Genomic DNA, 12,825 nt, shown 5'->3' with positions numbered 1-12,825 from the left:
CACTGAACAAATCTTTTTAATGAACTGATTCTACTGAAGTAAACACTGTCGCCTCACAGCAAGAAGGTTCTGGGTTTGAATTCACCAGCTGGGACTGGTGTGAATGGTTGATTGTCTCTGTATGTCAGCTCTGTGACAGACTGGAGACCTGCTCAGGGTGTACCCCGCCTCTCACCCAGTGTCGGCGGGGATTAGCCCCCTTGCCCTTCGACAATGGATGGATGGATTCTAATGATTCTGGACACTGAAAACAACTTCTCTGCACAGAGCTAGTTCTGCTTGGTTGTCTGTCTTGTTTCCTTTAAACTACTTAGTGCTGCTTGTCATTAGGATTTACTGAGTACAGAGTATTTTTAAAGCTGCACTAATAAATATATTAACGGTGAATCCAATGAGTATGTGTAATGTGAAAAGAGTGACAAACCCACAGAGAATTATTATCCAGCCCTGCAGTTCCCTTCAGCTCTACAGAGTGTTTTAACCTCTTTCACTGAGCTGTTTTAGTTTTACAGCTTTCAACCTGAGTGCTTTATATTTCTTTCTCACTGCTGTCATCAGTGTGGCTCCAGCCGCATGCAGCTATTTTCAATGAAGCAGCTCTGTTAAACCCACTGTACACCGTACAGTGTACCTGCTCAGCACCAAGCAGCAGACAGACAGAGCAGCTAGCCACTGAACACAGTAGAGCATTTGGCAGCTAAAGTGCCAAATATTTTTTTCAGGATTTTCTGGTGGATACCAGAACAGAACTAAATTAAGAGTAAATACTAGACTTCAACAAGTGGCCAGAAACACAATGCTAAAATCAAATCCATAACACCAGTACCAATAAATTCTCTATCAGTGACTGTACCAATGGATCATTTACATCACTGTCCTCCATCGGCTGTTAGAAACATCTTAAAAAATAGTACAAGTCATCCACTAAGTTGTTTATAAGTACGCCAGCAGCAGCTGTGTCTTGCTGCAGCACAGAACATCTTATTGTTATGATATTGTGGTTACTGTGAACAGCCTGACTGCGGAAGCTTTGTACAGAAGGAAAGCAAAGCAGATAAAATAAAAAGTTTGACATTTTATTCATCCAACACTGTTTGGCGCAGCAGAAAATGCCATGAAAACACTTGAATTCTAAAGGTTTGCACCAGTAAACAACCCATCTCAGCTGCAGTATGTGGCCACTTCAAAGCAAATGGTAAACCTGAGAGGCAGAATCTAAAGCCAGCCTGTTGGAGTGGGTTTCAGAAGAGGTGACGAACGGCTCACAGACTCATTTTGATCCTTTTGAGCAACGCTGTCTGAATGCCACCTACTGAAGAACCTCCACAACAATATCACATCTGCACACAAAATACTGTCTTAAATTCTGTGAAGCAGACTGACACTGTTTCATGTTTGAGATTGTATAGCTCCCCTCTGAGTTCTTTAGCCACGACCTGAAATACCATTTTCCCGCGGCAGCTTCCTTTTTAACTGGTCGTTTGTGTTGTTGGAAATAGCGGCTGCAATTTTTCCATGTGATTTCCTATATTCTGTACAGCATCCTGTAGTAAATTGTCTGTATAGGCCTATTGATCGGTTGTGTCCAAAGGTTGGATCAGACTCAGGCTGCCTCTCTGGCATGAACAAAAGTTCAAATCCAGCTTTCAAACAACAGCAGTACTTAAAAATGTGGTTTTGTTGTTAGAGATGACTCTGGGCTGTTAGTGCAGTTATCTTGATTTCCTCCTCACCATGCTGGTTTTATACTGTCAGATTGTTTCGCTGATATAATGATGATGCTGTGAGATGTGATTTAGTAAGAGCTTTATGGTTTTCTTGGCTAAATTGCAGGGATCGGTTTAGCAAGAACATCACCTTGAAAAACTGCTGTGAATGTTGCTATTGAGCTCCGATCCAGGTAATTCTCTGTAGGTTCATCACTATGTGTATTCTCAGTGTCACACTGTTTTATATTGTCACTGTAATTATAAAAGTATCAGTGATAGCCACTGTAAACAGGCTGATGACAGCCTTGCAATAAAAGAGGAGAAATTGTCACAAATTCTTTAATAGATGCTAGGAGTCTGTTAGTTATATTTATTCACAGCCACTTTGACAGTCAGCTTAATTTATTATGGCTTTATTTAGGAGCATACATGCTGTGGCAAAACATCATCATTACAGTTTTCTCACTGATCGCTTCTCGTGTTATGCTGTAGTCACCTGTAGATATTCAGAGTCTCTGGAACTCTACTACATGGATGAATGGATGAAACATTTTAAACATCGGGTTAAACAGAACAAGGTGAAAACATTTTAGCATTTATTGTGAAACCGTCAACATGATCTTTTACACAAAACATATCTGTGTCACAGGATCACCACAGTGTTATGTAATTTCCTGCTTGCTGTCTTTCACAAAGTACTGTAGAAATGTCATTTCCCCCACAGAGGGAGTGTGATGGAAATGAAATATATGCTGATAAGCTGCAAGTAATACGGAAAACTGCTATTTTTTGTCTGTTTAAGACAACATTAGATTTGAATTTCATTCAGACACTCACTAACAAGTGTGCTGCATGTGCACACACACACACACACACACACACACACACACACACGATGTGCAGCCAACAGTAACTGTTTATAATGGGCCAGACTAGACTGTATAATGGTAGACTGACACACACTGACATACATGCATTACGCATTACATATTTTAAAAATAAAACTCTCACAAATGTTGATTTATTTATTGCTTATATACATTTTTGCTGTGCCATATTTTGCAGTTCAAAAAAAATGTTTCAAATATATGTTTCTACTGTTTTCTAAGATTTACTACACCCATGTTCCTTAACTGTCATTTCCAGCACTGCACACATTTTTATTGTTTATTAAAATATTCATAAAGTTCTAACCATACATTAAACCTATCTCCACAATTTGTGTGATCATACTCTACTCAATGTAATAATAGTTTGTTTAGTCCAAAACAATACCTACACAAGCCAAGATTACATTTCAGATTGGAGGTGAATATACTTCAGGTTTATTGGTCCTTATGACTTTTCATTCATTTAATTCACAAATATATAATAATTGTAAAAAGCTAACACCTGGAAAAACTAGTTATGAAAATAGCTGTGTCATTGTGATGGGATAATATGTCGCAACATTTTAAAATAACAGTATAATAATAATAATAATTATTATTATTATTCAAATAATGTGATGGCTTTGCAACTTCTCTTGGACCTTAAACTGGACAAAGTAGGTACACTTATGAGACTGTGATGAATGTGATTTGAAGTCAATTTGAAGGTTTTTTTCAAGTAGGAACACTGAACCAAGACAGTTGAGGGGAACTACAGTTGGGGGATTAATCACTGTGGGTTCATCATTACAAATAACACCTCCACATTACACACAATAATTTGACCCATGGTTAATATGAAAATATTCAGTGGAGTAGCTGTTGATTGTAGGTGTTCTTCTTTGAGTTCAGGTACCACACTGCTCCAGCAGTCACTGGTGTTTATGGAATGACCAATCTCCCCTTTTGAACCCATTCTACAGGCAGGTGGACACACAACAAACATCAAATATGGATTTCAGCTCTGTAACACAGAATTGATCTGACTGGTCCTCCCTCTGGTTGGATTAGCCTGTCCGGTGAGCTGAGCAGGTGGCTCTTGCAGCAGGGTTGATCTGTACCGAGTCCCAGGTTATGCTTGGAGTTTAATCTCAGGTAAATACAAATAACTGAAACAAATGTGCACACATAAATACACAGAGAAAATGGCTCCACTGTGCCAGGGAGGCTTAGTGGTGAGAGGGCTCTTCCTCAACTGGAGGACTTGGTTTCAACCCCTATGTCAACAAGCATCTGCTGTGCAGAGTATCAGTGAGCATGATCCTGAATCCTAATTAACTTCAGGAATGATTTCTGTTATGAGTTTCACATCAGGTGGTAATTTAAAACAAAGCTGAAACTTAGCATATTTTTAATTAAAGATAGATTTTTAGTCAAAATCATAACACTAACCTCACTAGGATTTTCTTTTCTTTTTCTTCTTTTTTGTGTGGTTAGCAGTTTAACTGACTTTTTTCTATAATGCATGGCCAGGTAAAGAAGAGAGTCCAGGTTGAGGAATGTAAACAGACAGCCCTCTGCTGGTCGAACTCATGTAATGCAGGGTGTCTGGGCGCATGGTCCTTGCCAGCCTTGGGTATGGGTGCGATATGAATGGTGGTAATGCGAAAAAAGACCAACTGCATGTTAGGCGCGTTCAAACAATTAACAAAATTAGTTTTATTTGGCTAATTTCTGCTGTATGTGAGAATCGGGTAAGGGACATTTTGACACTGTGTCGTTGTGTAAAACGGACACTTCAGCTGGTTATTCAAACTGATTAAAAAAAACAAAACAAAAAATGATTGATGATCCACTGACAGGTAAAGAATCCTAGTTCGGATGCAGAGACACATTCACAGGTTCACTCTGCCACACAATTCCATACCCCTGCCCCCGAGAATGACTTGCGCTAGGCATGCTGGGAGATTAATTTCTCCCAGCGTTCGCAGCGTCACTACCGGACTCACGCGAACTACATTTCCCATGGTACTCTGCGTAGCAGGGGTTACATGCTGCTTTCCACGCACTTCGCGCTGCTGCTGCTAAGATAAATGTGATCCTTGAACGACTCATAGCCCGGACACCTTCGCATGGCCCTCAGGGATGAGGAGTACAATTCTATCTTAAGCCCAGCACGTAACTTCAACCGTAAGTGTTGTCTGCCTCCCGTCTTCTTGCTTTACTATGCTTCACGACTTGTTTCCATGCTTGTCTGTGGGTTAGCAGCACAGCTAGCTAACACCTAATTAGCTAACGTCAGGCGTCAGAAGCCAAAGTTGGCAGCAGTTCAGAGTCTGGTCTGAGCAAATCCGTCTGCCAGTCAGTCTCTAAAGAAGGAACACTGTCTGCTTTAATGAGATGAAAGCTCGCTTTGCCTCCCGCTAACTGTGTCCCAGCAACCTGGGAACTAAAAGCTGGCTCCCTCTTGTCCTTCAGACAAAACTGGCCAAAGTCAACTAGCCTAAAATAGCTGCCAGTGTAGGGATAGCATGAATTAAGCTTCGCACTTCCGGTTGGAACTTGTAAAATAAGACAAAGGCAAATTCCAACTGTCTACCTTTCCCTACCATATATCTGGATACTTTTATTTTGAAGATAAGTGTAACTGCTTCCTGTGTTATTGTGGCGATTTCACACAGCTCCAGCAGTATTTTGGCTAGCTGCTAGGAGTAAGTTTTCTAATATAATTGTAAACCTTGCCCTGATTTCTTATCTACAGCGGGAGTACAGCGGGCATCTTTTAAAACGTAATTTCGAGTAAATTTTTTGGAGACGAACATTTTTGGACTTAATGAATCTGACCCACCCGTTTGTTTTGCTGGAGGTGCTGCATTTAAGCTTGTGCAATCATAATACAGGTATGTTTACGACCTTTAATCTGCCGTATATAACCCGTGTGGTCCGTGAATGAAAGGGGAGATAAAGAGGCAGCTAGTGCATGAAGGAATGTAGGTCAAGGCTGTTATTTTTTTTCAGTGTTACGGTTGATTTGGTGGTTTCAGTAGTATTTATCATAGATAACACAGAGGCTAGCTGCAGTGTGGAATGGTAACATGTATGTGGCAAGTGTTTATCTAAAAAAAAGCTACTCCCATTTACATTTTAATCAGAACAGCCAGGGCATAGAAATATGGCTATTTAGCAACATAAATGGGGGATAAGAGGAAATGCAGCAGATCATAATTCATAATACACTTAGGTGGCAGTTTATTAGGTCCACCTAGCTGAAATTTCAATACAGTCTAATAAAGCAGTCCTTCAGTAAATCCTCCTTCATAAAGGTTATAATGTTCAGCTTGTGCTAAGATTATTTTGACTTGATGATTCAACTTTGTGGTCATCCTGGAGGCTGCAGTTTGCAGTGCTGCTGAATTGTGTTGTGTTATACAAGCAGGTGCTAAATTACACATTGACCTCTCTGTTTAATCTTTACAGTTCAACTGCAGCACAAACAACATGACCACACAGCTGAATCAAACTAAACATTATAACCTTTATAAAGGTAGAATATATGGAAGGACTGTTGTATTACACTACATCAGTTTTAGTTTGTTGTACCTAATAAACTGCCAGCTGAGTGAATGTTGTGTTCTTGAAGATTCAGCTTCCTTAAGTGAACAGTCCAGACTTAGGAGTGACCAAAAGACCACTAACCGAAGACCTAAGGTTGCATGCAGGCTTCTGAATGATCAGCAAAGTAATGTCACAATGGTTGTATGAGAGAACAGCGACCACACAAAGTCCTGAATTTTAAACTGCACTTGAAGTGTCCTTATATCAGCACTCCATACATTTTGCAGTGGGGTCATATAAAGTTCAGAGAGCCACCCAGTTATCACTGTGATTTAGGCAGACAGGATAGACAGCAGCTATTTCTAATGTGATTTACTGGCTGCATGTTTGATGTATCAACAAAAGAAATGGATCAACTGCAATGTATCCAAGTTACAGTTGGAGCCAAAAGTATTGGCACCCCTGTCAGTTTGACATGTTTTGCATAAAGCAAGGGTTTAATGCAATTTTTTATTGAAGCAAACTAAATGAACATTTCAAAACAATGATGTGATCAACAAATAACAAGAAATTATTTTGCAGTCTGACAGAAATTTTACAAAAATGTAATTGGTCGGTGACAAAAGTATTGGCACCTCTTATATTTTGTTAACTTTTCAAGACTGAATCATGCAGACAGGTGTGAAAGGGTTGTTAAGTGTTGACACACCTGTCGGTAGTTGTTAGATGGCTTTATCCAGAGATAAAAAGGGGGACAGCCAAGTTTTACTCAACTTGCACTTGCCCTCTAGCCAAGCATCATGGTGAAGTCTAAAGAAGTCAGTTTGCAAGTTAGAAAGTGCAGTTACAAGAAAATTGCAGAAAAGTTCGAAATGCCTAAGTCAAGAATGAGAGGAATTATCAAGAAGTTCAACCTGACTTCTACAGTTGAAAACAGGCCTAGATGTGGACGTCCAAGAAAGATTGAGAACAGAAGTGCTAGAAAAGTTGTGCGAGAGGTCAAAAAGAACCCTGGACTTACAGCCAAGGATATCAGGAAAAACTTGGAAACATCTGGAACATTTGTACACGCAAGAACTGTACAGAGAACACTCAGCAGAAACGGGTACAGAAGATGTCGATCCATCAAAAAGCCTTACCTGAGAGCTGTCCACAAGAAGATGCGACTGGAGTATGCTAAGAAGTATGTAAGTGAATCTGACAGCTTCTTCTCAAAAGTACTGTGGTCAGATGAGTCAAAAAATAGAGTTTTTCCGAATTAACAGCCCTCGCTATGTTTGGACACAGCCAGGACAAGCCTTGGACGAAAAGCATCTGGTGCCTACTGTAAAGTACAATGGCGGTTCCATCATGGTTTGGGCACGCTTCAGTAGTGCAGGCACAGGGACTCTTCACATCATAGCAGGAATGATGGATGCCACCATGTATCAAGAAATATTTTGTGATCTAATGCTCCCATCAGCAAGGCAGCTACTGGGTCGACGTTTCTACTTTCAGCATGATAACGATCCAAAGCACACAGCAAAATCAACAACAGAATTTTTGAAGGAAAAGAAGATTTCTGTTCTACAGGGGCCATCCCAGTGCCCAGATCTCGACCCAATTGAGATGTCATGGGCAGATCTGAAAGTTGCAGTTGCTTCAAGAAAGCCTTCCAGTCTGACTGAACTGAAGACTATCTGCCAGCAAGAATGGGCCAAAATACCTGTGCAGTGGTGTCAGCAGTTGATATCAAGCTACAAGAACAGATTACAAGCAGTTGTAAAGGCCAAAGGCGGACATACAAAGTACTAACTGCTAAGTGCCAATACTTTTGTCACCAACCAATTATGTTTTTGTAAAATTTCTGTCAGACTGCAAAATAATTTCTTGTTATTTGTTGATCACATCATTGTTTTGAAATGTTCATTTAGTTTGCTTCAATAAAAAATTGCATTAAACCCTTGCTTTATGCAAAACATGTCAAACTGACAGGGGTGCCAATACTTTTGTCTCCAACTGTATGTAGGAAAGAGCATAGATTAGGGGTGTGCGATATGATGATCGTGAAGGATTAGAAAGTGTTGTCGATCTGCCAGAGGAGAGAGATCGTATTATCGTCTATAGGGCACATTCTATTAATTGCAGCTCTACGCTTGCGCATAGACGCATGAGAAGTTTTTTTTTCCTTGGGCAACTAACAGCCCGCTTCACATGAACATGACCAACCAATCATTGCGAAGTACGAGCGGTGCTGTCATTTGCAAAGTTTGCACAGAGAAGGTTCGAGCTTCGGATGGCAACACAACGAACCTCTTTAACCACCTGAAGAGGCAGCATCCGAAACAATTTGCTGAGAGCCAAGCAGCGAGGCCAACCACACATCAGCCAGTGGTAACGGCTAAAGACATTACACAGAAACAACCAGCTATAACACAAGCCTTTGATAAAAGCACGCCATATGAGAGAAGTAGCAAACGGTGGAAAATATTAAGTATCTTAAGTATGTTTACATTCTTTCCAAATGTCCATGGTACTTGGCACATGTTTGCAACATTGCATAAACAGTTAATTAAAATTAATGTTTTTTTTGTCTTTAGGGCTACATTTTTACATAGAGAGTAGTTTGGTTCTAAATTAACTTCACTGTAAAAATGAACTGTGATAAAATCGTGATCGTGATTTTACTATTAAAAAATCGTGATATGATATTTTTGCTATATCGCATCCTATCATAGATGTAAATAAATAGTTACTGGAGTGCTATGGATGTTAGGATTCCTCTTCTACAAGATTTCAAGGTCTGCAAGGTTTCTTTTCCTGAGTCACAACATGTAAACTATGTTTTTGGCAAAGGTGGATTTTTGGCTGGTTTTAGTTCTCAAATATCAACTTTTGGTGGTTTTCTTAGGGCCAGTTTATGGAAATCAAATGTGTTTGTAATTGTTTTGATCCCTGCTTTAGTTTTCCATGGAAATTGAATATTTAAGATATTGGGCACTTAGTGAGACAAAACATGCAGCTCAAAGACATTAATTGGATTGACACTATATAATTACATTTGTATTATTGTGATTATTAAAAAATTATTAATCTTTTATTAAAGAAAATAATTTTTTGCTTTGTCTGACCCCACAGTCTGTGGTTGAACATCACAGCAGCAGAAAGAAGGAGGAGAGGAGAACAGGAGGATGATAATGCATCGCATCCTAACTCGCGGGGCACTGTGGCGGATGGCAGCCGTGCGCCCATTGCTGGTGGGCGTTGCCGTCCCTGAGCCAGCAGTAGCACTGTGTTGCTGTGCCCTCCGTCTGACATCACAGCCACCTACGGGCCGGCACTGGCTCTCAACCTCGGCCTCCAGCAGGGCAGCGCATCAGCCAAAACACCAGCCACCTCCAGAGGATCCACAGTCCAGCTCTGTACCTCCAACACAGGTGGACCAGAAATGGGAACCTGGGCCTGATGCTGCAGAGGTGGACCCCCTGCAGGACAAGTCCATCGGTCTGTTCCAGAGGTTTAAAAAGACCTTCAAACAATATGGGAAGGTGATGATCCCTGTACATCTGGTTACGTCCTCCGTCTGGTTTGGAACCTTCTATTATGCTGCTATGAAGTGAGTCTGCTTGTGTCCTTACTTTATGGCTTTGCATTTGACCTCCAAACAGGGGTGGGACAGACCTGCTGCCGGAAGGTTGGAGAGGCTTTGTTTGTGGGCCCTCTTCCCCAGTCACTGGATAATATAAATCAGTAATTTTTTCCTAAACGCAGTATAAAAATTGCCAAAGGTTTTAAGCCATTTAATATTACTATAAAATTCCTAATATCTCTGGTGGAACACATGGTACAGTTTAGTAACTCACTGTGAGATTAAAATACTGTGCCACTTATAATAACTCAAGCCTGTAATTTCTAAAATCACTTTAAAATATTCATCTAGTAACATGGTTTTGCTCTGTGGGTTCATAATTTGTGCCTTAGCCAAAATTATCTAAGTATTGATTCATTAAATCATATAATAATGCACATAGTTTTGTAGCTTTTGATAATTTTCACATATTATACATCTGTATAATATTGTACACAGGGATTCTAGTGTTTCTCAAGATAATGGGAAAGGGTTACTGTCTGTCAGTCACAGGTGCTGCTGCAGTAGCCAAATCTGATTTGTAAAACACCCAACTCAGGATCAGCACACCCGGTCTGATGTTACTGAAAAACCAGGGGCCATGTATGGCAGTAATCCACACAGTAAACTGCAAAATGTGAAATAAATCAACATCACTTCAGTACCACGGAAAGAGCATGCCACTGATATGAATTGATTGATAGAGCGCCCACTGTCAGTAATGTGACAACAGTATGAATAACACATAGTATTGTATAGTATTGTAGACTTATACCGTCACACTAAGATGAGTGGAACAGTTTGCAGTATGTGTGTGTGTGTGTGTTGGAAACCACTTTAAATCTTTCTTTTCTTCTCTTCATGTTTTCCCCTCAGAGGTGTGAATGTGGTACCATTCCTGGAGATGATTGGTCTGCCAGAGTCATTAGTTGGCCTTTTGAAAGACTCTTCGAGTGGCTACGCTCTGACTGCGTACGCCATGTACAAGGTAATTTAACCCAGGATCCTCTGGGGTTTTATTGTTTTTGAATAATTTGGCTTCATTGAGGCACTGATCCTTGTCATTTTGGTGTTTTGTTATTTTGAGGCACACCCACTGTCAGGCTTTGTTTTAGTCAGTTTACATTTGATAAAGGAGATACAGTATATCTAACAAGTGATCTACGAGGGATGGATTCAGGCGTTCATTTAGAAGAATAGACTTTATTGTCATTACACAGTAATTTGCAACAAAATTAGCGAAATCATTTTGCTCTACTGAGTCTTTTCCTTTGTTTTCTCACAGATTGCCACACCTGCAAGATACACGGTAACTCTGGGCGGCACGTCACTATCTGTTCAGTATCTCCGTAAGCACGGCTACTTATCCACACCACCACCAGTCAAAGAATACTTCCAGGACAAAATGGAGGAGACGAAGGAGAAATTTACAGAAAAGATGGAGGAAACAAAGGAGCTCATCTCTGAGAAAATGGAAGAGACTAAGGACAAACTTTCTGAGAAACTGCAGGAAACCAAAGACAGAGTCTCTGAGGGAAAAGCATTTTTTAGAAAGAAAAACGATTAGCAGATCACATTTACATGTGGTGGCCCCGAATTAAGTTATCAGTGAACCCGGGGCAAGTAACAAACAGCACTTCTGAGACTGTTCTGGAAAGAAGAGTAAGACATTGCACTATCTTTTGTCCTGAAATGTCACCTCACACATCCTAGTTATCACCTGTTGTCTATCTAAGTGTCAGACTCTGTCCCTCATTGCCTAAACCCTGCCACGATGCACTGTTGAGTGTAGACTAGACATCAGCTTAGCAGACTCCTGGCAATGCTACAATCTGGCTCAGTCACCTCTGGCTGGATTTACACAGGCTCAAGTGATCTGGACTTTACCTCTTGGTTGAGGCATGTTCTCATTTCTCTTTAAATATGTATATATGGGGGAAAGGAGGTCTAGGTTTCATTTGCCTGTGTAAAAACAGTATTAAAAGAAGCATACAGTTAAAGACTGTATGGGGAGTAAGCAGTACTAATGCATCTGGTTGTAAGGAAAATAAAACTTGAAGCCTTTCTGAAGACCAGGTATCACCTTGTGTCTTTTCTAATGTAATGAGAAAGAAAAGATTTTTTTCTAATGTATTTTTATCTGATAGCCAAAACTAATATATTACATAATTTTGGTGTCTGTACCACTTTATGTAGTGACTGAAAGCTGTGTATGTGTAAGTCAGATGATTGTTTGGAGGCTGCTCATGGGACAGAAATAGTCGCAGTACATGTCAGTTTACATGTAGGCTAATGAGTCGTCAGTCATACATGTAAACACCCAGTGGGTACTCTATAGTACATACAGTAGTATGTATGAACAGAGGAAAGACTGTGTACATGGACCTAATAAAATGTTCACAGTGTACAACTTTGCAAACAAACGTCTTAGGCACTTTGGTAAATAGACAAATGTCAGAATTTCAAACAGATGTGTGGTTCAAACCACAAATGAATAAAGTGAAAGGCTAATCATCAAAGTGTGTGTGCTACATTTACAGGCCATGTGAGACTTTACAACAAATAAAGACTGCTTGTGTTTGTACTAGATGTTAGGCTATGTAGCTTCTGAAAGAGGAGGTAACACAATTTTCTACTTCTACATAATCAGTTAAACTTGTTCAACCTCTTAACAAGGTTTTCCTGCTACCGCCTTGGTCTACTATGATCAGACACATAAGTGTTACATGATTGTAAATTTAATCAGTCTGTTATCAGCAACTATCACTTTAAAGCAATCACTGTGAATCACCAGTGACTGTAACTTAGCTGTAAAATCTGGCCCACCGGTAGAACTATGTACACACTTTTTAATCATACAAAAACATACTTTAGTATGGCCTCAAAATGTGATAAAATTGTCATAGTAATAGTAAGGCTTCAAAATAGGCCAAAAAAGTCATACTTTAGTATGGCCTCAAAATGTGCCAAAAAACGTCATAGTATAGTATGGCCTCAAAATGGGACAAAAAAAGTCATACTTTAGTATGACCTCAAAATGTGCCAAAAAACATCATAGTATAGTATGGCCTCAAAATGGGACAAA

General features: G+C 40.0%; 1 protein-coding gene across 1 annotated transcript; it reads left to right on the top strand.

Annotated features, from left to right (window-relative positions):
• The first annotated feature begins 4,625 nt into the window (after positions 1 to 4,625).
• LOC121186523 (uncharacterized protein C18orf19 homolog A-like) lies at positions 4,626 to 12,254 on the top strand. The gene is made up of 4 exons (XM_041045275.1): positions 4,626 to 4,768; positions 9,251 to 9,728; positions 10,617 to 10,728; positions 11,026 to 12,254. Exons 2-4 carry the CDS (start codon positions 9,304 to 9,306, stop codon positions 11,305 to 11,307), a joined length of 819 nt encoding a protein of 272 aa, XP_040901209.1. The 5' UTR covers positions 4,626 to 4,768; positions 9,251 to 9,303; the 3' UTR covers positions 11,308 to 12,254.
• The last annotated feature ends 571 nt before the right edge of the window (positions 12,255 to 12,825 follow it).

The sequence above is a fragment of the Toxotes jaculatrix genome, chromosome 8 (assembly GCF_017976425.1).
Source record: "Toxotes jaculatrix isolate fToxJac2 chromosome 8, fToxJac2.pri, whole genome shotgun sequence".
Lineage (NCBI taxonomy): Eukaryota > Metazoa > Chordata > Actinopteri > Toxotidae > Toxotes > Toxotes jaculatrix.
This window is presented reverse-complemented; position numbering and strand designations above follow the sequence as displayed.

Coding starts and splice junctions, on each gene's coding strand:
- LOC121186523 (XM_041045275.1), top strand. CDS start 9,304: ATGATAATGCATCGCATCCTAACTCGCGGGGCACTGTGGCGGATGGCA. Junction 9,729..10,616: donor TTCTATTATGCTGCTATGAA/GTGAGTCTGCTT, acceptor TTTTCCCCTCAG/AGGTGTGAATGTGGTACCAT. Junction 10,729..11,025: donor CTGCGTACGCCATGTACAAG/GTAATTTAACCC, acceptor GTTTTCTCACAG/ATTGCCACACCTGCAAGATA.